Raw genomic sequence first — 26247 nt, 5'->3', positions numbered from 1 at the left:
CAAAAAATCCCCAATCGGACCAAAAGCCTGGTCTGACACCAGGCATTTGGATTCCTGTTCCTGGGGGAAGAAAAACAGAACACGTATATTCTTGATGGCGATTTTCACAGTAAACAGAGACTCTTGTTAAGGATTTTGCCACAGACTATATTAGATAATGGAGGTGCATCACCTCATCAGACCAGAGGAAAGGAGAGATAGTCACTTTTAACACCCTCGGATACCATTTAGCCTCTTAGAAACCAGCCAACGACTGTGTCGTGAATATATTCAGCTCAGCAACACTTAACAACGTCAAGTGACAATTTGGGGGAAATGCTGACTAGATCTCAGATTGGTTGGTTTTGCCTCCCCTATCAGCTTTCTAAGCTGGCTGTTGTTGTGTTCTCTCACTTTCATAGCCAGAAACCAAGGGAATCTCCTCTCAGTTTTCATCCACTTCAGAGTCTCACAACAGTTTTGAAAAGGATTTGACGATACCAGACCTCTGCATGGATCACCCGCAGCCAGAATCAAACCTGGGACCTCAGGATGTTAAAGCATGAGCATCTACAGCCTGAGCTATGGGATCCCAGTCTGTTAACTAAGGCAGTAGCAGGTTCATCAACCTCTGCATATGGCTAAGCCACCACTAGAAGGGACAGAGCACCATACTGTATTAGTGTAGGTTACATGAGCATATGAGTCACAGGTGGAAAGGCAATTCAAACCATTCTCATCCACAGAGCAACCATTTTTGGCATAATGGCTTCAAGAGTATAATAAACAATGTAGTTATTAGAGTCTGAAATCTTATTTCAACTATCTTATCATTACACTGCATTTTGATGAGTTACATTCAGGGTGTATCTTTCTTCTTCAAAAAACACACCTATTACAATTTTAAGCAATTTTTTAATAAAGCACTGATCAGTAATACCGATCCATTTCACTTTAATAGCCTCTCATGCTTATTATTAGCATTGTATAGAGGGGTTATTGGTTCACTGAATGTGGCAAATAAAGATCAATTTATATAAATTCGTTCTTTAAAAAAGAAAACTATCAGGCGGGGCATGGAGAGTGGAGGGAGGGACACCAAACAGCAATACATGTACTTGCACTTTCTGAGGACCTGTCTACATGACATGGCAAAGCACGCCAGAAGGGTGCCATTTGTAAAGATCAATTAACCTGTTGCACTCTAACTGCCCCATGTAAACCCTTCTGGTGCGCTCTGTTGGAAACAGGAACATATTAACACAAACTGGGTATCTTTTTTTGGAGGGGGGGTAGGGGAGCTACATAGGGCAGCTAGGGTGTACCATGTTAGCGAGCTTTACAAATCAAACCTGTCTAGTGCGCTTTGCTGGAACCACGTAGACAAGCCCGGAGACACGACATGTAAAAGAAATTATGTATAATCAAGAAAGGGTACTTATAGATTCATAGACTCTAGGACTGGCAAGGACCTCAAGAGGCCATTATCACCACTGTTCTCTTCACAACTTTTTGTTTTAGCAAGAGAAAGAAAAATTACATATGCTAAACCAAAAGGCTATGCTAAGTGAGGACTATACCCAAATTACAGTAGTGCCATGTGACAAAGAGGCAATGTGTCAGTATACACAGTGTAAACACTGGTGATTCTGGTTTATTAATAACATCTAGCCTTTTATCAGTTTAAATAACACTTTTAAATAGAGTTAATGTTGCTTTTAGTGACCAATTTGATAAAAAGGACTGGATGATTTTGTTTGACTCATTCAGCACAGCCAGCTGTTTCAGCACTGCACGCAGTTAGCATCAGGTCCTAGCCGTTTTCATGTGATGACTGTGGGGCCGGTGCGGCCAGTTCTTTCATGGAGCTGTGAAAGCTGCAGTGCAATACCAATGAGAGGAGCCAACATGACCTGCCAAAAAGGAGAAAGACGGATCAAAACCATGACCAATGGCATGTTACCCCTTGAGCCTTTAGTGCTCAATCTCTTCTAACAGATTGTTGAGCATTAGATCTGAGTCCCTAAAACAGAGTTCTGAACCCTCATTCGCAACGGATTGGAGTACTATTATTTCAACGTCGTGAAATGTAGCTGCTATACAACCAAGACGAACGGTGAATTCTGCCCCAGATAAGGAAGACGGATGTAGTAATTCTATGGAACTTCACAAAGTGAACAAATATTGTTACTTTGGTGACTTCTACACTTCTCAGTTCTATGCTGTTCTGAAATAATGATTTTCCCATATTCCACAAATGGCAAATGATACTCACTCAACCACAGTACCCCATCCTCAATATAACCACATTATTTCCTTTTTTCTGGCTTAACAGGTTGTCTAAAAGAGTTCAGAGACATTGATGGGAGATGTTAAAAAGGTGCACAAGAGAGATTACCATCATTTTTTTAATGGAACCTTGGAGAAGGTACATTAAATCTAGTGCAGAACATGACAACAGATTCTGTTATCTCAGGGCTGCGTAGTCTTCCACGCCCCATGGATTTGGGGGGATTTGTTTTAAAACATGTAATTCCCAAATGTTTTTCTGATCCTTGGGGATTCAATTCTCCAATCAAAAGTATCGTTCAGCTTTGAAGCAGTGTCTTCCCCAGCTTGTAACCAAATACTCAACCATGCTGCATACCACATAGACAAGTAGACAAAATAAAATGCAATTGTGGAGAAAACTGTGATGAATGCTGAATAATAAACTACTTGCTTCATACAGAGTAGAGAGATTTAAGGAACTGTAACACCTGCTTCTGAAATAGTTGTCACCTCATAATCAGAAGGGATGGGACAATTTGTATAGTGCAGGAGCTGAGAATCATTGAACCAAACTGTAAACCCTATATATGATGGAAACCAATTCGAGCCAGGGTGTGTGGCAGTACCCTCAGCACCTCTAGTTCCAGCACTTACGCTCATAGTGGCTCTCTCAGCCATGCCCCCCCTCAAAGAAGGGAGCTTTTAAGAAAAGGCAGAACAGGGTGGTACCAAAAGTCTGGATACAACTGTTACCTGTGGATCTTCATATATTTTTGGAGCATCTTTCTCATAGCTATCAACGTATAGTCGCACAGTCGCTCCAGCGCTGCCAGTACCACTTAGCCTGAAGATGATGCGAGAACCATCAGAGAAGATGAGCCTTAAACCCTACCAAGTGCAAATGAGAACAACAAAATTAATACACACTTGTTTATATGCCTCTTCAAATACCTGATGTACCTTCCAGCAAACCTGTCATGTCATTTCACCTGTCATTCTTCATCAGAGGGCAACAGAAGTTGCAAATAGCACCCTGTTTGTTCCTCTTACTCCTGGCTGACTATGTGTCCCTCCGGAGCCACTCTTGAGCATTTCCTAGATTATGACAGTTTTTTAATCCAAAGTATCATGAAGACCCTAGTCCTATTACTGGCTTGGGAGCAAGAGACCAACTCTGATTCTCTGCATATCAGCCTGTCATGCTACCACTGCACATCTGTGCAAACTCCATTTAAAGAAAATAATTCAAACATTCAACAAGCAAAGTAACAATTCTTAGTGCTTTTGTCCATTATTCCTTTCCGGTTAATATGCCCCTCTCCCCACCATGCTGCAAACCAGACCCATCTACAGAACAATTTTATTTAAATAACTTGCATAGTACTAAGTAACTCATCTTGTATATATTAAATAGCTCCTTGACTTTCAAATGCTGGAATTCAGTCCTTAGCTACCACTGCTCTCTGACTGCTGCTGCAGTGCTGCCTGAGTTCTGCAGGATGGCAACAAAGCCTTGCAACAGAGTAACAGGATATAAAACAAACTTCTTTGCCTTTTGGAATCACTAACCTAGAACTAAAGATTAGGGGCCTGAGCCATGCTTCACCTGGTTTGTGCCACTCTTTCTGTGCAACGCAGCCCTAAACCCAGCAAATTCAACTCCTGAAGGATCTCCCCTGCACAGAAAAATCCTTAGGTAGTGCAAAGTCATCATCATAGCTCTCACACGATCTTCCATCGAGCTGGCGGAATGGCAGAGGCCAGAACAGGCCACCCCTGCACCATGGTGATCCATGGGTGCCCTAACAGTGTTGTTGGGATCCTTGTCAGCTAGGTCAGGTTAGAACAGTCTTCCAGGCCTCTCCTCTTTCAGTCCCTCCTTGGCAGCACCAATCAGAGGCCAGGATCTGGCCTATAGTTATAAAACACACGTAACTGGGAGTGGGGGGTGGTTTTTAATAGTGGGATAAAGCTTTTGGCACAAAGCTAAGGATAACCTTGCTGAAAATTCAACTGAAAATATCTAGCACTGCAAGTTATTGACAAAGTAGTTTCCAGTCTCACCTGGTTTCTGGAGATGCTTCCATCCACAGGATCGCTATATTCAAAGTTATCGGCTTTCTCGACAGTGTAAACTTTATCACCAGCTGACAGCTGCTTTCCCACAAAAGAACGGTCAAACATCACAGTTTCTAGATCCTTCATCATTTTGTTAGCTCCACCTGTGTCTACCTCCTCATAGTCATATCTAGAACCAGCCATGGTAGAATGAAAAGTTAGAGAGGCTTTATATTGCAATGTTTTGGGAGTCACCACTTTAAAAATATCTCGTTTGATTTAAAAGTTGGGTTTAGTCCCTTATAAATGGTCTCTTTAGTTCCAGGCACCCGAGAGTCTTACAGCTGGTTAAGCAAATCCCACAAACAGTAACAAAGGAATACATTGGAGTGGGTGAATTTAGCAGTTATAGAAGTAAGACATGGAACAGCACTGGCTTGTGGTATACCGTTTATTGCTATTTCAGTACTGTCAGAGTCCCCACACTGAGAACAAGATGTGCTAGGAGCTGCACACCCCGTTCTGGTCTATCACTGAAGAGCTTACAAATTAATTTGCCATTTGTGCTCTCAATGCAGATGCTAGTCTAATAGAAGATAAATATCCTGCGTAAAAATCAATACCTAAAAGAAGGTGTTGAAACAACATACAGGCTTCAATTTAAACTTGGCAGAAAGCAGAATTAAGACTAATAGTCTAGCATTTTAAATTTACCCCGAGATGCTTTAATATTCACGGCATGTAAAACTGAATTGCTGAGACATTGGCAATGCCCTAAAATAACAAAGCTGAGTTAAGGACAGAGAAGACATCCCAGTTGTGGAGGTCAAGGTTCTGCCAGTGTAACTGACACACTTCATATGGTTTGGAGAAGTTTTCAGTATTTAACAGTCAGGGCACTTGCCCCTTCTTAGCATTCTCTCCCTTCTGTCCCAGGGCTGGGGACTGAGCACATTCTGCTCCCCGCAAAGGGTCCTGCTTCATCATGGTGAGCCATCACCTGGCTCGTCCCTCACCTCGTGAAGAAGTTCCGCCCATATTTCTGCCAGTGATCTTTCAGGATGTCCTCCACGCTCTGTTTGCGGACAGCTATTATAGACAGCCACGCCAGGACAGCCCACAGCCCATCCTTTTCACGGATATGATCAGAGCCTGCAACATGCAAAAGCAGAAACAAACCGAACAATTTCCTTCACTTGAGAGTTCGCGGTAAAGCTCTCATCCATCAAGCTGCCAACCACACAGACTTAAACCAACACATATGATGAATTTTAAGAACTACATCCTTTGGATTATAGTATTTACAGAGCTCATCTGTTTTTAACTATTGTTTTAATACATGAAGACAAATTACATTCCCCACCCCAAACACACCCATTTTGGGAAAGTTCTATGGCATGTGTTATACAGGAGGTCAGACTAGATGATCACATTGGTCCCTTCTGGCTTTGGAATCTATGAACTAGACATTTAGGGACAGATTTTTAAAAAAGGTATTTAGGTGCCTAGCGGGATTTTCAAAGTACCTAGTGCACCTAAATACCTAAAAAAGGATCCCATGAGGTGCCTGAATACCTTTAAAACTCTGGCCGGTAGCTCCTTAAGCTGGCTGTTTTACCACTGAGGGCTTATACTGAATTGTATTGCTAGGGTATTACACTGGGGTATTATTCTGATGATATTTTACAGTCAAAACAAGAGAACATAGAGCAGGGGCGGGCAAACTGTTTGGCCTGAGGGCCGCATCAGGTTTCCAAAATAGCATGGAGGGCCAGTTAGCGGAGGCTGTGCCTTCCCAAACAGCCAGGCATGGCCCTGCCCGGCCCACTATCCGACCCCTCCTGCTTCTCGTCCCCTGACAGCTCCCCCAAGACTCCTGCCCCATCCAACCCCCCTGTTCCCTGTCCCCTGCCAGCCCCCGGAACCCCCACCCCTGACTGCGCCCTGCCAGCTCATCCAACCCTCCTCTCATTCCTGACTGCCCCCCTGGGACCCCTGCCCCATCCAACCCCCCTTCTCCCTGACCACCCCTGGAACCTCTGCCTGCCCCCTGCTGCCCCATCCAACCCCCCCATCCTTCCTGACTACCCCGTCACCCCATCCAAACCCTCCTCTCATTCCTGACTGCTCCCAGGACACCACTCCATCCAATTACCCCTTCTCCCTGCCCGCCCCCCACTGCTCCATCCAACCCCCTCATCCTTCCTGATAACCCCTCCGGGATCCCTCCCCCATTCAACCCACCTGTTCCCTGCCCTCTGACTGCCCCGACCCCTGCCCACACACATCCCGAACTCCCCTGCCCTCTATCCAACCCTTCCTCCCCCCCGTTCCCTGCCCCCTTACTGCACTGCCTGGAGCACCAGTGGCTGGCGGTGCTACAGTCGCAGCGCCCAGAGCACTAGGACAGGCAGCTGTGCTGCCTGGATGGAGCCAGCCACACCACTGCACAGCACGGAGCACCAGGTCAGGCCGGGCTCTGCAGCTATGCTGCTCCAGGAGCTCGCAGCCCTGTCACCCAGAGAATTGTGCCAGCGATGGAGTGATCTGAGGCTGCGGGGGAGGGAGAACAGCATGGGAGGGGCCAAAGGGGTAGCCTCCTGGGCCAGGAGCTCAGGGGCCAGGCAGGAGGGTCCCACAGGCCAGATGTGGCCTGCGGGCCGTAGTTTGCCCACCTCTGGCCTAGAGCATATAGACAGGCACCCTTTTCCAGCAGGTGTACATATCCAAATAAAGGTCCTATATAATGTATTCACTCATCATCCCTGGAATAAAGCGCTCAAGTAAGAAGTCTGAAATTCTGTCATTTTGCATTACATAGAATTTTTTAGGTTGTGTTTAGATTCCGATTGATTTCAGAAGGTACAAGTTTGTTTCCATTTTGGTGGACTATATGATTGCCATAGTTATACATGACCCACATGCTCCCTCAAGCTCCATACTACCCAAGTAACTTACAGTAAAGAGGATTTCATTCCTCTTTAATTCTTTGAAGTGAATTATGTGCTAGATTGGCAACCCTGGACATGCATCCTCTTTTTATCCAGATAGATACAACACAGGCAGTGTTAGTGCAACACATGCGATCCTGCCTTCTGCATCAACCTTGCCAGCATGTCAATCCGTAGGGAGGAGAGGCTTCATGGCCATGGGAGTCATAAAATCATAAACCTTTCACTCTCTCGCCTGCTCTCAAAAGGTGCCAGTTATAGTGTGGCGCACACTTTCCTGGGTTGGACGGAAACCACCAAGCCATTTCACATGGGGCATCTAATGGTAACGATTTTAGGACACTATTCATCCGGGACCACCTAAAAATCACTGATTTGGAGCCATCCCACTGCCTAGCAGCAACTCCCTAGGCCATCCAGTGCTTTCCCTTTCTAGCTACAGTCATTTACTTCAATTCTGGTGCTCTCTCATACACTACCCACACAATAGGGTATTTGCATATAGGTACCGAGGGCAATGACTCAAACACTTTTCCTTATGATAATCACCAAGATTTCTTTGCTCCGTTTATAGAGAGGCCCTGATTTTTCCAAAACTGTCCTTCTCCCTCTCATCCAGAGGAATAGCACTTGCCCTCCAAAAACATTATCATCAGAGAAGACTGGCCCAGAACTGCAGCAAATATCCTTCAACCAGAGGCTTGTCCATGATGCAGCTTGTCCAAGAAGTCATGGCCAGACAGCTGTGATGCGTTCACATCACATGCTGATGGCACTTCAGTCAGGCAGCTGCCACGACAAGTCCCAAGCATGTGCTGCTCAACGTTAAGCAGATGATTAAGTCCATCCTTATTCAGCGAAACCTCTAAGCACATGGTTAAACAGGGCCGCCCAGAGGATTCAGGGGGCCTGGGGTCTTCAGCAGTGGAGGGGCCCCTGCTTCGGTGGTAATTCAGCGGCAGGGGAGTCCTTCCGCTCCAGGACCTGCTGCCAAAGTGCCCCAAAGACCCCCACTGGGGACCCACCGCCGCCGAATTACCGCCAAAGACCAGCACTTCGGCGGCGGGTCCCGCTTCGGCAATAATTCAGGGGAAGGGGTCCTTCTGCGAGACTCGGAGTGGAATAAGCTCCGGGGTCCCGGGCCCCGCGAGAGTTTTCTGGGGCCCCCGGAGTGAGTGAAGGACCCTGCTCCAGGGGCCCCGAAAAACTCTCGTGGGGGCCCCTGCGGGGCTTGGGGTAAATTGCCACATTTCCCCCCCCCGGGCGGCCCTGTGGTTAAGTGCTTTGCTGAATCAGGGCCAGAGAGGGCAAGACATCTTTTATGTGAATCAGATGCTGAACTCCTGCATACCAATGAAGACCCTGCTAGAGCAAGGAGGAGGACTCAGATGTTATGTGATGGATGCAGAAGAACCTATGTAGTTAGCCCTGAAACTCCTCTTGGAATACCACACACTTTGTAGCACATTATCTTATGCAAAGGGAGTTCTATACATTTTAATTTCTCTATGCAAACTGCAGTATTAAGTCATGTGTCCACCCCCAATAGATTTACTAAGATATTCATTTTGTATCTCAATTCACCTTGCTTCGACAGTTCAAAGGCAAGTGTTAATTTAACCTTTATAAATCAAACCTTGTTTTTAGAACAGGAAAACCAGGGTCCCATTAAGCTCAGAGATTTAATAGCAACCTGAAACCTCCCCTAATAAAACCGCATTCACCAAACCATATTTCTTCCCATAAATGAAAACATTTAGAAGGTTTTCCTGGCCACCAAGAGTTGAAAAAATACATTTAGCACTGCATTTAATCCCCATAGACCCAATGACCGGCTAGTGAAGGGGCCCTTAAACTTCCTGAATAGACCTTCATGAAAGGAAAACTAGCTTTTCCCTGACTCAACTTACCAGGGAACTTTTACAGTTGTGTATATTTTCCACAAGTAATTTTTGTGAACAAATTTTATTTTTATGATTTAGGAAACATTAACTTCTATACATGAAAGATAAATCCCACCATTCTAGACAGAGTTAAACTGTGTTTAAATGAGAGGAATATCATCATCATTAATGAGATTAGGAACAAAAACTTACCAGTACCAAAACTTTCCTCTCCACACAGAGACAGTTTGTTTGCATCCATTAAGTTTCCAAAGAACTTCCAGCCAGTTGGAGTTTCAAACAAAGCGATCTTTGTAGCTTTGGCCACCCTTCAAAGACAAGAAAGGTAAGTTATATCACAGCTGGACTGTTAGCACACACGTGTGAAATGCTGCAACAGTAACATTTGTTGTTATCAAGCATCTCATTTAACATAACAGTGAAGGCAAGTCAGTCTGATTTTTTTTAAATATTAATTCTTTGTATATTCGTCCCTTGCCTTATTCTTGTGTTACCTTGGGGAGGGAGAGGGAGAGGACTGATCGGGAAGTGCAGAAGAAGGAAAAAAAATACCTAGCTCCTATGTAGAACTTTTCATCAGTGGATCTCAAAACACTTTACAAAGGAGGTCAGTATCATTATCTCCATTTTACATCTGGCATTTATAATGGTGTTAAATATATATAAGAGTGTTTTTAATTTATGGGGGGGGGGTCACACTCAGAAGCTTGCTCTGTGAAAGGGGTCACCAGTATAAAAGTTTGAGAATCACTGGTTTACAGTTTGGTTCAATGGCTCTCAACACCCCCACTACACAAATTGTTCCAGCCCCCCATCTGGTGGTTAGTGTCCTCAGTCCCTCTTGGCCTCAATGGGTGTTGATGGCACTTAGCATCTCTCAGGACCAGGGTCTAAGCCGAAGAAAACCCAACTGCAAGTTCTCAATAGCTTTTGAAACAGTATCTTATGAAAATGGCTTTTAAACATTGTTCCCACTAAAGATATTGTTTCAGGCATGTTATAATATGGTCACTGCTGGGGAAGAGCACAATTCACCCACCACGGAAGGTTTAAAACTGACACAAGCAATTGTCAACCCCCATACCGCAAGTCCTACCTATCAATTGCTCCACTGGTAGGCATGCTTCGCGCAAAGCCACGAACGCCGGTGTGCTGAAAGTAAGGAATACTGAAAATATTGGCAGCGATGACAGCAACAGAGTCTGAAGGGTTAACGAAGAACCCATGCTTCCCTAGAATCATGTTCCGATCCTAACGAAGATGACAAAGGAGGACAAATCAGTTCTAGCTACAACTGTGCGCACAAAGATATCAGAGTAAACATTCTTTTTCAGGCACACCATATAAAAACCATACAGCACCACAGAGTTACTTTCTACTGGATTAAAGTTAGCGTGGAGTTTTGAATCAGTTAAGCAGCACTGTATCATTAATAACTTCAAAGCTTGTTAAGTATAACCTGAACTTTGCAAACTACTATCATAGTGACAAACTAGAGCAAGCGATTTTTCTTCATACATAACTATAGAATGGGAGGGAAATCCCTCATCTCCTATCAATTGTACTGTGTGAGCATCTGATTGGGCACCAGTGCAGCGCTGCTGTAACCCATTTGGTCCTATTCCGCTTCCACTGAAATCAAAGACAAAAATCCCAGTCACCCACAGGAGCATCATTATTAAATGTCTAGTCTTGGCATCTTTGCATAACATGTGGATGAGCTACCATTTGCCAAGTATCACTAGACTGCAACAACCTCTTCAGCTTTGACATCCATGGGAATTCTATCTGCTTACGCCCAGGATAAATCCAGTGCAGACTGTGCATCAATGAATTCATCAATCATTATTCCAACTGAAGCACTTCCTTTTAAGGCTTGTGCCCTAGTGTTTGTAGTTAAGAACAACTAGACAGTGCGGTGGTGGTGGGAGGTTCTGTAGAACAGCCACACACTCATTTACCCCATCTCCATCAAAGGCAGCTCCAAAGTCATACTCTCCAGTCTTCATAGACTGGACCAAGTCAGCAGCATAGGTTAAGTTTGGGTCTGGGTGGTGACCACCGAAGTCCTCTAGAGGTGTACAGTTCACAGCAGAATTTGCAGGAGCTCCAAGCTCCTCACACAGGATCTTCTTTACATAGGGACCCATAACTAACGGAGCAAAAAAGAGAAACAATTAAACATTTTATTTTTTAAATTAAACTTCAACCAGCTGCACATTTCGTTCGAACTACAATTCAGCCAGAGGCTGCTTGTCTACTATAAGATCGTTCCGTTTTAATATACTGGGAGCATGTGGGTTTTTGGAATGAAGAGCACTGTGATCCTGACACTTAAACACAAGTTGTCCCAAAATGTTCAGTGAAACTACTCGTGTGCTTAATGTTAAGTAAGAGCTTAAATGTTTTGCTGGATTGGGGCTACAGTGACAAGATCAAGCACCAGAGGGGTAGCCATGTTTGCTGCTTTTACAGATCCAGGCTGAGTCCTGTGGCACCTTACAGACTAACAGACGTATTGGAGCATGAGCTTTCGTGAGTGAATACCCACTTCATCGGATGCATGTTGGATGCATGTATTCACCCACGAAAGCTCATGCTCCAATACGTCTGTTAATCTATAAGGTGCCACAGGACTCTTTGCTGCTTTTAAAGATCAAGCACGTAGTTACTCAGTGTGTTATTGATACTGCGGTAGCTCCTGGATGTCCAAGTCCTGGACCAGGACCTCACAGTGCTACACGCTGTACAAAAACACAACAAAAAGATGTTTCCTGCTCTCCAAAAGCTCACAATTTATATATGTCACTGAGATGGCCCATGGAACAGGAGAGAAAATGGGAAGGCTTGCCCTGAACATCTAACAATATAGCATGATAGTCTGTGTTTCACACACCAATAAGCAAAGCAATTTAAAAAAAAAAGTTAGCACGGAATTTCAGTTAGCATGACTGTGGTATGAAGAAGACGGAAACAGGGTGCTGAGAATGCCCCACAGAATAAGCTTTACTGTAGCAACATTGTGGGCAGGTTATCTACAAAGTCTCTAGGCACACAAGCCTTCTAAAGCAAATATTTCTCTCTACATAGTTACAGCCTAAGGCTCCAAACCTGCAATCAGATCAAGATGGACAGACACTTTGTGGATCCCAATTGACTTCAGTGGGGACTTTACCTGGATTTAAAATTCTTCTTGAATGGATCTGGTTGCAGGATTGGGCTACACCCTTGTTTCACTCTTAAGAAAATAATGTTTTAATGAGAGCGACACACCTGAGCAGTGCAGCATTTCCGCTAGCCGCTATAAAGTTCCCCCTCACTCATTTCTTGAGATCACGGTATTTTTATTATGTTAAATACTCAAATCAGAGAGAAAAGTTAGAAAAAGTAAACCTAAAAGATTCGACACGTCTGACATCCCTGACTTAAAATTTTTTCAGTGCAGTTCGGAAGAAACCTTGCTATTAGGGGACGTATTCTATTTACCATAAGATTACTAGCAAGATTCTTTTGAAGTCTGTCCGTGTCTAATATCATGACACTCTCTTTAAAGCAGCAGCTGTCAGCTGTCAATTCATCAGCAACTGAGATTGGTCCAGCAACTATGTAGCTGATTCTGCAGTTTTGACAGGCCTGAGGACCCCAATTGGCTTTTGCTGCTTTCAATACACTGTATTAAAACAGTAGAAAGTTAAAATTTGTTCTCTATACTATGGGCCAAATTTTGCCATTAGACCATAGTGACTCCATTGACATCAGGGAGGCAGCATGAGTGAGAAGGGGCCAAATTCAGTAGTGATGTAAGTGATGGCATAAATTTCACCTCAAAAAGGGGCAAGTTCTGCATAGGTGAAGCAAAGCCCCTTCTTTATCTTTCACCTCATCATACTCTCCTCTTGGTCGTTTCCCCTGCTGCCACTTGCCCATCCTTCTCCTCAGAGTAGAACTTGCCTCCCTCCTTACACAGAGGTGTAATTTACACAAATGTTTCCATCTCCCTGGAATTTGGCTCATCTCTCTAGAGCAGAAGGAGAAAAACCAACAACCTCCCTCCCAAATACAGCTCTAGACTGCTAGGAGGCACGACAAATGCGGTACTCCATATTCTACGCAATATGTTTTTGTCCCAGGGTTCTGAGGACATCAGTTAGCCACAGCATTGACCAGCTGGATGTTCAATTCTTGTCTCCAACTCTTCCATCCAGTATGCCAAATGAAAGGGAGAAATGCAAAAACACAAGCTCATTAAATAAGATTTCCCTCCCCCCAATGACATACCTACAATAATATGTATGTATTACACAGGTTCTCATACTGACTTCATCACTGTGGTATCTGAGTAGCTTTCAGTGGGGTATTAAGCAATGTGACTAGCATCTGTCATGTGTGGTTCATTCTCATCCCCTCCCCAGAAGAAGACTTGTTTGTGTAGTGTAGGGTTTTGTTTTTAAATGCACATGTTGCTCTATGTTCATGTTAGAGAAGGCAAGAAGTGAGTCTTCCACTTGGTGCGGTAAGTGGCTCAGTTTATAAGACCCCTCTAAAGCTACCTATTCCCCTTTTGCCACCATTACAAATAAAATACTGAAAATTACCATGTGGAAGGTTGGGGCAGGGAGAAGGAAAGTCCATTACATTCAGGATCCTAAGTCACTCAGGCGCTTTTGAAAAATTTTCCCAAAAGCTTTGCTGGAACAAATGAGGATTCATGGTGACTAAAGACGGCGCAATGCACTTCTCAAACAGAGGAAAATAAAAGACAGCCAAAAAAAAGAGTGAGCTAGTTCTTAAATGAAAGTTTCTCCCTTCAAGAAATAGCTAAAAAAAATGAGGAGACAGTAATTATTTCATACCTCCGTGCATAGCATCTATACGAATCTTTAGGTGATTTTGTCCTGAAAGTAGTTCTTTTAGCGCACTGAAATCAAAGATGTTCCTCAACATGTTCGCATAAGCTTCCACTGAGTCCACAATTTCAACTGCAGAGCCAAAAAAATACAAACAACTCAATACACTGAGAGACTAGCAATGACCAGACTGATCAGATAGACTAAAATCCTATTCAAAATGGTAACTTTGCTACTTATGACAACGATGACATTCCTTAGCACAAAGGCCTGCCATTAAAAATAAGAAGTTCTTTGAACATCCCATAGTATCAATTCCTAATAATGGCAATGGAGAAAATCATCTGAGGTAACAGCTCACTTTACAGTTCTACTTTCTAGAAGATTTTCAATATTACTACATACTGCCATTCCCTGTTGGTTTCCAGCCTAATCAACACAGCCAGAAACCTGAAGATAAAAGTAGCTCCCAGTACAACTTAATCTCTCTGTTCTTCATTCCAGAGGGTTAAATTTGGCTCTCAGTTACAATGAGAGTGGAACTTTCAAAAGCATTTACCAGTGTTAGACTACAATTTCCACTAAAAATCAGTGGGAATCAGACACCTAACTCTCATTTGTACCTTTGAAACTGAGAATGGAATTTAGTCCACATAAAGGCAATGTGGTAGAAAATGTATTAATGCAAAGTCCCAGTGTGCTAACACTGGGGGTTGAAGGAACTAAGAATTTTACCAGGTTCCTTGTTATAAAAATATTCAAATTGTTCCTTTTTTTTTAACATGCGCACACAGTGTGAAATATGTGCAACTAAATCTGAAAAAAATTAACATTTCATTGTAAGTTTGCAAAAATGGTCTAATTTTACAGAAAACCTGCATCATGACAGATTTTTTTAATGCAAATGCAGATAAAAATCAACTCAATTTTAAAAAACATCTGAAAACATTTTAGAATTTTTTTGTGTGTGTGGGGGGGAAATGTAAGTGCAAAATTGCCTAAGTTTTGCTAACGTATTTTCAAAGGGTATCATTATACTGTAGCACAAATGGAATTATAACATTCATATTAGTTTTAGCAGGGCCCAACAGTCTCATTTAAATTAAAGTGAACATTTTTTGTTATGAACCACATGCAATACATGAAAAGAGTGCCTGTTGGAGGACAAAGAAGTGATTCAATATGGTTCTATAAATACCTATACAGGGAGAAGATATCAGACACTAGCGAATGCTTTAAGCTAGCATACAAAGCCACAAGACTGACTAAATAGAAGTCAGAAAAGTTCAAACTGGAAATAAGGGTTTCCACAGGTATGTTAGCAACAAGGTCAGGAAATGTGTGGCACCCTTACTGAATGGGGGAGGCAACCCAGTGACTGAGGATGTGGAAAATGCTGAAGTGCCTCGGTCTTCACAGACAAGGGCAGCTTCTAGACTGCTGCACTGGGTAGCACAGCATGGGGAGTAGGGGAGCAGCCCTCAGTGCTGAAAGAACAGGTTCAGGACTATTTAGAAAAGCTGGATGAGCACAAGTCCATGGAGCTAGATGCACTGCATCCGAGGGTGCTAAAGGAGTTGGCAGATGTGATTGCAGAGCCATTGGCCATTGTCTTTGAAAACTCGTGGAGACTGCGGGAGGTCCCGGATGATTGGAAAAAGGCAAATATATTGTACATCTTTAAAACGGGGAAGAAGGAGAATCTGGGGAACTACAAACTGGTCAGCCTCACCTCAGTCCCTGGAAAAATCATGGAGCAGGTCCTCAAGGAATCCATTTTGAAACACTTAGAGGAGAGGAAGGTGATCAGGAACAGTCAACATGGATTCACCAAGGGCAAGTCATGCCTGACCAACCTGACTGGTTTCTATGATGAGATAAATGGCTGCGCGGATATGGGGGAAAGCGGTGAACATGATATACCTTGACTTTAGCAAAGCTTTCGATATGTTTTCCCACAGTATTCTTGCCAGCAACTTAAAGAAGTATGGATTGGATGAATGGACTATAAGGTGGATAGAAAGTTGGCTAGATCATCAGGCTCAACGGGTAGTGATCAACAGCTCGATGTCTAGTTGACAAGCAGAGTTCCCCAGGGGTTGGTCCTTGGGCCGGTTTTATTCAACATCTTCATTAATGATCTGGGATGATGGAATGGATTTCACCCTCAGCAAGTTCATGGATGACACTAAGCTAGGGGGAGAGGCAGATATGCTGGAGGGTAGAAATAGGGTCCAGAGTGACCTAGACAAATTGGAGGATTGGGCCAAAAGAAATCTGGTGAGGTTCAACAAGGACAAGTGCAGAGTCCTGCACTTAGGATAGAAGAATCTCATCCACTGCTAGAGGCTGGAGACCGACTGGCTAAGCAGCAGTTCTGCAGAAAAGGACTTGGGGATTACAGAAGATAAGAAGCAGAATATGAGTCAACAGTGTGCCCTTGTCGCCAAGAAGGCCAATGGCATGTTGGGCTGCATTAGTAGGAACACTGCCAGCAGATCAAGGGAAATGATTATTCCCCTCTATTCGGCACTGGTGAGGCCACATCTGGAGTACTGCATGCAGTTTTGGGCCTCCTACTACAGAAATGATGTGGACAAATTGGAGAGAGTCCAGTAGAGGGCAACGAAAATGATTAGGGAGCTGAGGCACATGACTTATGAGGAGAGGCTGAAGGAACTGGGCTTATCCAGTCTGCAGAAGAGATGAGTGAGAGGGATTTGACAGCAGCCTTCAGCTACTTGAAGGGGGGTTCCAAAGAGGATGGAGCTCGGCTGTTCTCAGTGGTGGCAGATGACAAAACAAGGAGAAATGGTCTCAAGTTGCAGTGGGGGAGGTCTAGGTTGGATATTAGGAAAAATTATTTCATTAGGAGGGTGGTGAAGCATTGGAATGGGTTACCTAGAGAGGTGGTGGAATCTCCATCCTTGAAGATTTTTAAGGACCGGCTTGACAAAGCTCTGGCTGGGATGAGTTAGTTGGGGTTGGTCCTGCTTTGAGTACGAGGCTGGACTAGATGACCTCCTGAGGTCTCTTCCAACCCTGATATTCTATGATTCTATGATAAGACATTTTAAATTGCAGCGATTGGATATGGTGCATTCTCTGTTACTCGGAGTCTTTATATCAAGATTAGATGCCTATGTAAAAAAAGTATGGGAGTAAATTTTCAGAAGTCCCATTTTCAAAGTGATAGGCACTTAGGTCAGATTTTCAACAGTATTTAGGCACCTAGGTGTGTCTGACAATGTCACTTGGCACCTAAATACCTCTGAAAATCTGGCCCTTGGGAACCTAATTTTCACAGGAAGTCAATGGGATGTAATCTCCTAAATGCCTATGTCACTTTTGAAAGCGGGACTTAGGGCCCTAATGCATTCAGATGCTACTGGAAATTTAACCCATGCTCTGGTTCATCCACAAGTTGTGCTCAATGCAGGAATCACTGGGTAAAATTCTGTTGTCTGTGTTATGCAGGAGGCCAGACTAGCGGACCATATCCCTTTTGGCCTTAAAATCTATTAAATAACCTTGACAAACGAAGGCACTACCATACTATGTAATTGCCCCATGAAAGTAAAAATTACATTTATACAAGGATAAATGTGTCACTTGCCTGTAAATGGTTTAAACTTGTTCTCCAAGTCAAATTGCTGCTTTCCAATGGTACCAAGGTCCACCTTCAGATCTGGGCAGATAGCATACTCTTCAATAGTCTTGCTAATTTGGAAAATTTTATCAGTAATTCCTTCAGGAGCAGGACCTACAAGTGAAAAAGGAAGGAAAGTTTTTAGTGTGTGCTGTAAGTATGCATTCCATAGGTACATCAGAAGACAAGGGATGAGAATGTTTCTCTTGGGAACAGTAATATTTTACAAGGGAAGTAGAACACTTGTTTTGTTTAGTGAAATATACTGCTGACAGTACTGAAGGTATATTGACTGATGTAAGAAATGTTGGCCACCAGGGGAAACTTTACCTCCATTGGAAATATTGAATTTAATGCCGAAGTCTCCATTTGGGCCACCAGGGTTGTGACTGGCTGTCAAAATAATGCCACCAATGGCTTTGATTTTTCTAATAATACAGGAGACAGCTGGGGTGGAGAGAATTCCATTCTGTCCAATCACTAAACGGCCAATCTAAAACAAAGATTTAAAACAAACTATCAAAAAAATTCACAATTTTAAAGACTACTAGAGCATGAAAGTTAGAAATGGCAACTTTACAGATGCAGATATTTATAGAATTCTCACACAGTTGTGTGTAAATTTTAGACTTGGCAGAATTATTTATATAATTTTGACAGATGATATTAATGTTCATTTTTAAAGCATTTTTTCTATTTTTATAGACAAATTTTCATAGTGGAAGGAAATTATGAGGGGGAGTCAAGCAATTATTTAATGACAATAGTTGTTGAGATTCAAACAGTTACATTTTTATAACTATTAAACACACAAATTGTCAATGTCAAAATATAAAGTCGATATCCTTCAGTCAAACTCTAATAAGTTCTCAAGCCACGTTTTTCTTATTTGCCTATCATAAATGGGAACATTTTTTATCTGTTTGTGTGTGTACAGTGAAATCAACATTTACTGACATTTACCAATAAAAACCTAATCTTTCCAAGCCTACTTTCAGGACTTGTCTTCACTATAGGGGTAAATTGACTTAAGTTACGCTACTCCAGCTGTGTGAATAACGTAGCTGGAGTTGACATGGCTTAAGTCGACTTACCTCGGTGTCTTCACTGTTCTGCGCTGACAGGAGACGCTCTCCGGTTGACTCACCTTACTCTTCTTGGAGAGATGGAGTACCGGGGTCGACCAGAGAGCATTTAGTCATCAATTTAGCAGGTCTTCACTAGACCCGCTAAATCAATCCCTGCTGCATTGACTGCAGCAGCAGCAGCAGCAGCAATATCCCCGTAGTGAAAACCGGACCTTAGTTTGCTCCCACCACGTTCACATGAGGGAGTTACAGTGCAGCACTCTGCCCTGCAGGTCGGACTACGGGAGTGTGAATAGCAATACGCACCGCTGTTAGCAAGCCCTTGGGTATGTGTACTCTGCAATAAAACACCCGCAGCTGGTCCATATCAGCTGGCTTGGGCTCGCTGGGCTTGGGCTGCGGGGCTATAAAACTGCAGTGCAGGCATCCAGGCTTAGGCTGGAGCCTGGACTCTAGAACCGCCCGCCTCTCCCCTTGCACGGTTCGAAAGCCCAGGCACTGGCCTGAGCCTGGATGTCTACACTGCAACTTTATAGCCTGCAACCTGAGCCTCATGAGCCCAAGTCAGCTGACATGAGTCAGCATCGAGTTTTTTATTTCAGTATAGACATACCCTTAGATTCTTAAACCCAGCAGGTCAAATTTGGAAGCAATGTGTAAGGGAGAGTATAAGCTACATATTGATAAATGTATATGAGCTGAAGTAAGTCTAGAGAATCTATATTTGTGGAATGTACAGATCAGAAAGGAGAGGGTGGAGAAAAGGAACACCATCTAGATTCACCTCTGATTTTGGTCCAATGCCAAAATATCATCCATTCCCTACTTAATAACCAAGCAGTTTCTGTGCACTCCCCAACGTGAAGGTTGTTTCTTTGTGGAAGAAGTTGCAGCTAAAGCTTTAACTTACTGAGTTTCTTGTTACAAGGGAAATATATCATACATAACATAGGAATCCCCTTCCCACAATGCTCAGATCTGAATTTCAAATACACCAGTTAAGCTTGTTGAGAGGCCAGTGTTGGGTCACCATATTTTAAAGGAATACCATGTAACACCCCCAACACACACACACACACAAACCCCTCGTTATACAGAAAAACCTATAGGATGCAAGTCCTTTATAATAAAAAAAATTAGATAAATGCTAGAATCCAGCTCTTATTCTCCTCTTCACTGATAATACAGGTGGATGCTCTCAACGGCTCTGAAATAGCAAGGACGTTTTCTCTCAGTCAAGCAGGTGGCTGTCTGCACCACCATCCCCATATTCAGTACATCTATCCAACAGGAAGGGGGGTGAACTATACAGAACACTACATCCAGACTCACCAATCCTTTACACCATGCCATAATTACAACCTCTAAATACAGATGTCTTTATTTATACACGCCAGGGTTAGTGGACTATTAGCTTAGTCATTTCCTTTAATTAAATAAATTAGATTTAAAGTATGCAATATAAATTAGACTACTGGGACACCAAGTGTGGGGGTCTTATTTGGAAATCCTTCTGATCACACATTCATAGAGGTGACAGTATCCACCTACATCACATACCGATGGAACTGCCTTTTTCACTTTTAAAATGAGATATGCGTGCGTTATAATAATTTTACACTTGAAAATATTCTCAAAATTATACTTTATATTCTATGCACTGGGGTTAGCATGAAGTTGATAAATAAACCAAGCAGCATTGCTAATTAGTGACAGAAAGGACAGAATATAAAAACTGCAATAAAGTCAAATTTACAGAAGACATGTGTGGGCTATTTTACTGGAAATAAATACAGCTCCAGATCCTCAGCTACTGTAAATGGGTATTGCTTCATCTTGACGGGGGACAAGCTGATACCAGCTTTATGCTTTTTGAGACTTAGCATTTCTTATTAAAATAGTGAATGAACTACAAAGAAACTGGAAATCAAAGGCAGTTGACACAATATTTATGGTCCAAACAGTGGTCCTGATCATTACCTGATGTAAATTTGCATCCTACAGATCTTCTGTTTGGATCATGTATCGACTTCAATGGAGCTACACCGATTTACAATGGCAGACGAGGTGGACTGCTATTTCTAATTTTTACACACACACCCCAAATTATTTTGTTGATCAAGAGATTGTGGGTAGGGGTGGGGGGGAGGCTGAACTCTCTCTACCTGTTTGGTATGAACTATAATGCTACCAGATCCGTGGTTTGGTCACATAAATTCCCCATGAGCTATTTTAATAGCAGAGGCAGCTAGTAGTATTTTCTCTCTGCCTTAAAAATAAAATAACATCTTCAATGGAATCTTTGCCTTTTTCACAGAAAAACCTCATATCCAGAAATCCATTAAAAACTGAAGCGAGCTGCACTGCACTAAAAGATGTTAGAACAAAAGTCCTAACGCCAACATGTGGAATGTCACCACAGCTGGAGTTCACTATAAAGGGGTGCAGCTGTATTGCTAAAACACGTGATATCCTTATTTTCAAATGCTCTGGTGACATTCATGACATAGCTATTTATATCTATTGAGAAACCGCAAACATCGTGTTTTGCCTTTGCATTTGTTGAGCAGCTCAGACCATAATGAAACTGTTCTTGCAGAGCAAAGCAGAGTTGTCACTGAGCACAAAGAGCCCATCTCTCTACCAATCAGTTACTTACTAACAATGGCATTGTGAGCTGATGAAGATAGTTACGAAATGCACAAATGCCAATAACTTGATGCAAATCAACAAAATGAGCATTAATGAGAAACTAACAATATTTATTTTCACACTGGTATTTCTACATGTTTCTACTCTATTGCAAATGTATTTTCACTTCTCTTCAAAGCTAAATGGCAACACTGCTTTGAAAAGATTTAATTGGGTAATTTCAATATCACTAAGGATAATTTTCCATTAAACACTTCACGATGATCCATAATTCTCAGTTAACCAATACCAGTCATTTAAAAGGCAATGGGAAATTAGTTAATTAAAACTTAGAACACCTCTTAATTACTATGACTTTATACTTCTGCTTAGATCAGCTACAGTACTAGAAATTTAGTAATATTTATAATATACCAACCCCATTGGCAGCTGCCATTTGAACTATCAATTCTATTGCCAATTTATTAAAATATCTCCCATCTCCTCCAACTACCATAGTAGATCCTTGTCGATCTCTTAGATCTATGGAAAAAAATATACTCTGGACATAATTCTGCAGGTAGTTTGTCTTGGTCTCAAAACAATAGATTTTCTTCTGTAATCCACTGGTTCCCGGTTTCTGGTCATAGTAAGCTACTGTTGGCACAGTCAATATAAGCAGAGGACGGTCTTCCATGTTTCTTTTTCATATAAATACATTTAAAATAAATTATGGTGAAAATAAAAGAAATCTTGACACCAGCAATGGCACATCTACTAGTTAGAAGTTCTGTGAAGCAGTCAAGTGCCCAAAAATAGCTCCTTGAACCTTGTGCTGAATGTGGTTTCGGTAACTGAAGAAGTTTTCTTGCACTTGTTCTGCAAGATCACTGTCAGAAAGAATACATATAATTCCACACTGCAATCCCTCAGGAAAATGGAAAGAAAAAAAGAAATTTGCCTGCAGTACAGTCTTCTGATTGTGACAGCAGTAGTTCTGTGCAGTTCTTGTATTATCACAGACTAGACCACAGCAGTGTTAATTCTGTCCAATTATCTGTTAGGATGGGGGTAGCAAGAGAGGCTGTTTAGGAGGTCAGCCCTTCAGTCAAAAGCATTGATTTGTTGCCGGGCTCTGCTTTCTAAACCAATGCAGAGCTGGAATCGTTTTAAACAGACAAGCAGATTCATAAAGTTCTGCCAGGTCTGCCAGTTGTGACTCCCACTGTCAGAGAGCCCTCATTGGGAAGTGAATACCGAGAAGGTAAGTGTTCAGGAAGCATGGCTGTACACAGCTGAAGGTATTTTGTGGAGACCAGCAACTTAAAGGTCACTCTTAAAATGGCAATCAGAAGATCTCAGTTACCTACAGTTTCCTTATATTACTGGCAATGACAGCCATTGCCAGTATTCTATAGTGCTTAATTGAATGGCTTTCCTCTAATAAACATTGCAGTTACCTGCTGGGCAAAACGGGCCAAAATCCACTTGGGAAAAATCCAGAATAACTGCAATGGTTTCTATGGAGTTACTCCAGATTGACCACAGTCCAACTAGGAACAGAGTTTATCCCAGGTAAGCATTTATAAAATGCTATTATTTTAGAAAAAGCTACATTTGTATAAAGCTGTGAATAGTGAAACATGATTAACTCTGGCAGAAGAGTATGACAGCCAAATTATTTGAAATCCCAAGAAAACGTCATCCGGGCTGGTGAGATGCCAAGTTTCTTAAAATGCATTCAATGTCATCCTTCTGAATTCTGGGAAGTTAACATGTTGGTTAAAAATAATCAACAATGTTTTTTAGTAATACTTTGTGCTTCTGTGGAGTCTTTAGTCCAAGTATCTCTAAACATTTAACAAGCATTAATTGAGCAATTTATGAAGCCACACTTCATTACAGTCCAGCCTACCTGCTACTGAAGCAAAAAAAGAAAAGGAAAAAAGTCATAATTTTTAATACAATTTGATTGTTGCAAAGTGTTCTATGGGGATGATTTCTTGAGGTTTCAGTTCTGCAACTGGAAGAAATAAATAAGCTAAGAAGCCAAATACAATAATTTTACATCTTCAAAGCTCTGTAGTAGTATTAACTAAGTCATCTTTACTTTGGTGTCCTGAAATGCACAGGCACTGTGGTTAAGTCCTTAGGTATAGGTTTCCCTCTTGTGGTACAGAAGTGGAAAAACAATTCCCAGGGTTGACTAACAAGGTTCTACTTGTATTCAGTTCACACAGTGGGTCTGCTTTCTGATCACTGCAGGAGGATTTACATAGAGGAAATTCCCATTGGTATTTATTAAAACACCTAGGCAAGCAGTTTCCCATCTCACTCCCAGATGGCATGTCATAAATAGATGGGTAAGGGTTAATGTTTCTTTTACCTGAAAAGGGTGAACAAAGGGAACCAAACACCTGACCAGAGGACCAATAAGAAAACTGGATTTTTAAAAGTCAGGGAGGGAATTGGGGACTCTGTGTCTTTTGTTTCTCCCGGCTATGGTGAGAACATCTTTTTTTCCTACCTCCAAGCTTCTTTCTACTCTTCTGTTACCAAGTGTGAGTACAAAAGGAAAGCAACAGGTTGATATTGTAAGTTGTAGTTACATGTGTGTAATTGCTGGACTGGTTTAAATTGGCTATTTTTTTGAATCAGACTGTTTATTCATATTTTCTTATAAGCAATATCCCTGTATTGATCTCTTAATGCAGTGTTTAGTTTATAGTCTATGTAATTTCTTTCTTTTTATATAAAGTTTTTCTTTTTGGAACTGGTTGAATTTCTTTTCCTAGTTAGGCAAGGGGATAGAAATTTCTGTACCAGGTATACTGTCTCTCTCAAGGGAAGACAGGGGGGAGGGGAAACATTACTTTCTGTGTTGAATTCTCCTATTGTCCCAGGGCGGGAAAAAGCTACGGGGAAAGAGAGAAAGGATCAGCTCTGTTCCCTTGTGCTTAAGGTTTGTCTCTTTGTGGAAGTCGGAGACAGGTTTTCTTGGTATTGTGATGTAAAGAGATTACATCAACTCCCTCAGGTTGCCCAGAAAGGGAGGGGGAAGGGAAGGGAGGTATTTCCCTTGCCGGTAAGACTCAGACTTCTGGGTCTTGGGGGTCTCTCCAGGGGAAGTTTGGGGAGACCAGAGAGGGGGTCCCCCAAGGAAAGGTTTGGGGAACCCAGAGGGGGCCAAAACCCTGGAAAAACTTTGGATGGTGGCAGTGAGATAAGATCCAAGCTGGTAATAAGCTTGGGGGAGTTTCATGCTAAGCCCTCAGATTTTGGACGCTAAGGTCCAGATTTGGGACAGAGGCTTTATCACATGGCACTATAAGTTCAACTTATATTCTAGACGAGACGTGATATATTGATCCCCGATAGATCGATATATCACGTCTAGATGAGACGCAATATATTGATCCCGATAGAGCGATCGGTACCCTCCGATCCAGCAGGTAGTCTGGACTTACTCTTAGAACATGTTCCCCTTTTATTGCATGAGGGAGATTTACATGAAACTACGCACCCATTGGTAGGGTGAAAGGTCACTATGAACCCAGTGATTTATACTTATACAACACACACACCACCCCGTAATGCATGTATAATTAAGCAGCAGTGGAATTCAGCTACCAAAGTCTAATACATTTCTATGGCTTCATTTAGTTTGACTTTCTGTCACAAAGTTTCAGAGGCATCTCAGGCAGCCCCGACAGAGTTCTCACACTGAAATTAGACCAGGTACTCCAGAGGTTTCCAGATAACAGGAATCAACCTTTTACTTTACTTTGATGTTAGTGCTGATCAACAGTGACTGGTTGGGGATAGGCATGGAATACAAGACCTTTCACCTTTATTTTTCACCTGATGGCTGTTTCACAGCTTATCCCTTAATGAGCAAGTGTCTGAGTGAAAAAAAATATCACCATTAAAATTAGTATCTCTTTTGACAGACCCAAAAGAAAGAAAAAAGGTCTGAGGCAGTACAAGAGATGAAGTGGGTGAGCCACTGGCTTCAATGGGCTCAGGATTTCACCCAATGTCTCACCCTGGCAGAGTGGAGATTGTGTGGGAAAGCTTGCCCTGCCACTGCCCATGCCATCCTTGTTCTGAGGACGAATGGGGGGTGGGGGGGAAGGGCACCTCTCGCAAAATCCTGGATTTCCTGCCTAGTTTTTAAAGATAGAAAAGCTGTGGAGTATTTACTGGTGCAGTTTTCTACCAAGAGGAACTGGACATGCAAGAACGTGGCCAGGGCTATGCACTTTTTCCTGCTAACAGCTGATTTTGGTTAATGATAAAAAAGACAAAACAAGATTGTGTTTTGTAAACTTTAGACTGTGAGTCTTAGTCAAAAGGTCATTTTCCTGCTATTTCTACATACTGGCTTTCAGTACCACAAACTGAAGCCTGTGTGATTCTGAAAAACGCAGAGAACCAAATTCTGCCTTTAGCCTTCAGTACTAAGATTCTCGAAGTCACCTTTCCATATTGCTTAAGTTCTATATGACCAGTAACAGTGAATCTTACCCTGTACTATAAGCACTATTTTTTATTTGAAAGACATTCACCTTCTGGCAGAGAATCTTATGGGATGAGAGACCTGAGCAGAAGTTACTGGATAAAGTAGCCTTACAACAATCAGTTCTAAAGTGAAAGAAACATTTTGGAATCAAACCAGTTTTGGGAAAGCCCACAGAAAGAATGAATGAACCTGCCTTTCTCTCTAGATCAAGATGGAATTACATTTTCCAGATTAATTAACTGCAAGAATTCCAAGTGAATTACAGTCTATATAGCTCCACATTTACACACAAGGTGACTATGAGTGTCTACAGCATGTGAATATGAAATGTTCGGTGTGTTCCCCAC

At 42.4% G+C, this 26247-nt stretch overlaps 1 protein-coding gene across 4 annotated transcripts in view; it reads right to left on the bottom strand.

The window, feature by feature from the left end:
• Positions 1-1606: 1606 nt before the first annotated feature.
• Positions 1607-26247, bottom strand: part of PGM1 (phosphoglucomutase 1) — a 33934-nt gene continuing 9293 nt past the window's right edge. For 2 of the 4 annotated variants that reach the window (XM_032795478.2, XM_075067664.1), the window contains exons 2-11: positions 17990-18152; positions 17627-17773; positions 14017-14142; positions 11125-11315; positions 10260-10414; positions 9356-9471; positions 5325-5460; positions 4315-4498; positions 3004-3138; positions 1607-1892 (exon numbers count right to left, since the gene is read on the bottom strand). In XM_032795478.2, coding sequence (XP_032651369.1) covers positions 1803-1892; positions 3004-3138; positions 4315-4498; positions 5325-5460; positions 9356-9471; positions 10260-10414; positions 11125-11315; positions 14017-14142; positions 17627-17773; positions 17990-18152 — 1443 coding nt within the window. In that variant the 3' untranslated portion in view covers positions 1607-1802. Of the gene's footprint in view, positions 1893-3003; positions 3139-4314; positions 4499-5324; positions 5461-9355; positions 9472-10259; positions 10415-11124; positions 11316-14016; positions 14143-17626; positions 17774-17989; positions 18153-21817; positions 22347-26247 lie in introns of those variants that run through there. The other 2 variants (XM_075067663.1, XM_032795477.2) reach the window with 2 other exon arrangements.

The sequence above is a fragment of the Chelonoidis abingdonii genome, chromosome 7 (assembly GCF_003597395.2).
Source record: "Chelonoidis abingdonii isolate Lonesome George chromosome 7, CheloAbing_2.0, whole genome shotgun sequence".
In the NCBI taxonomy this organism is placed as follows: domain Eukaryota; kingdom Metazoa; phylum Chordata; order Testudines; family Testudinidae; genus Chelonoidis; species Chelonoidis abingdonii.
Note: the sequence above shows the minus strand (reverse complement) of the source record. Positions and strands in the feature narration are given on the sequence as shown.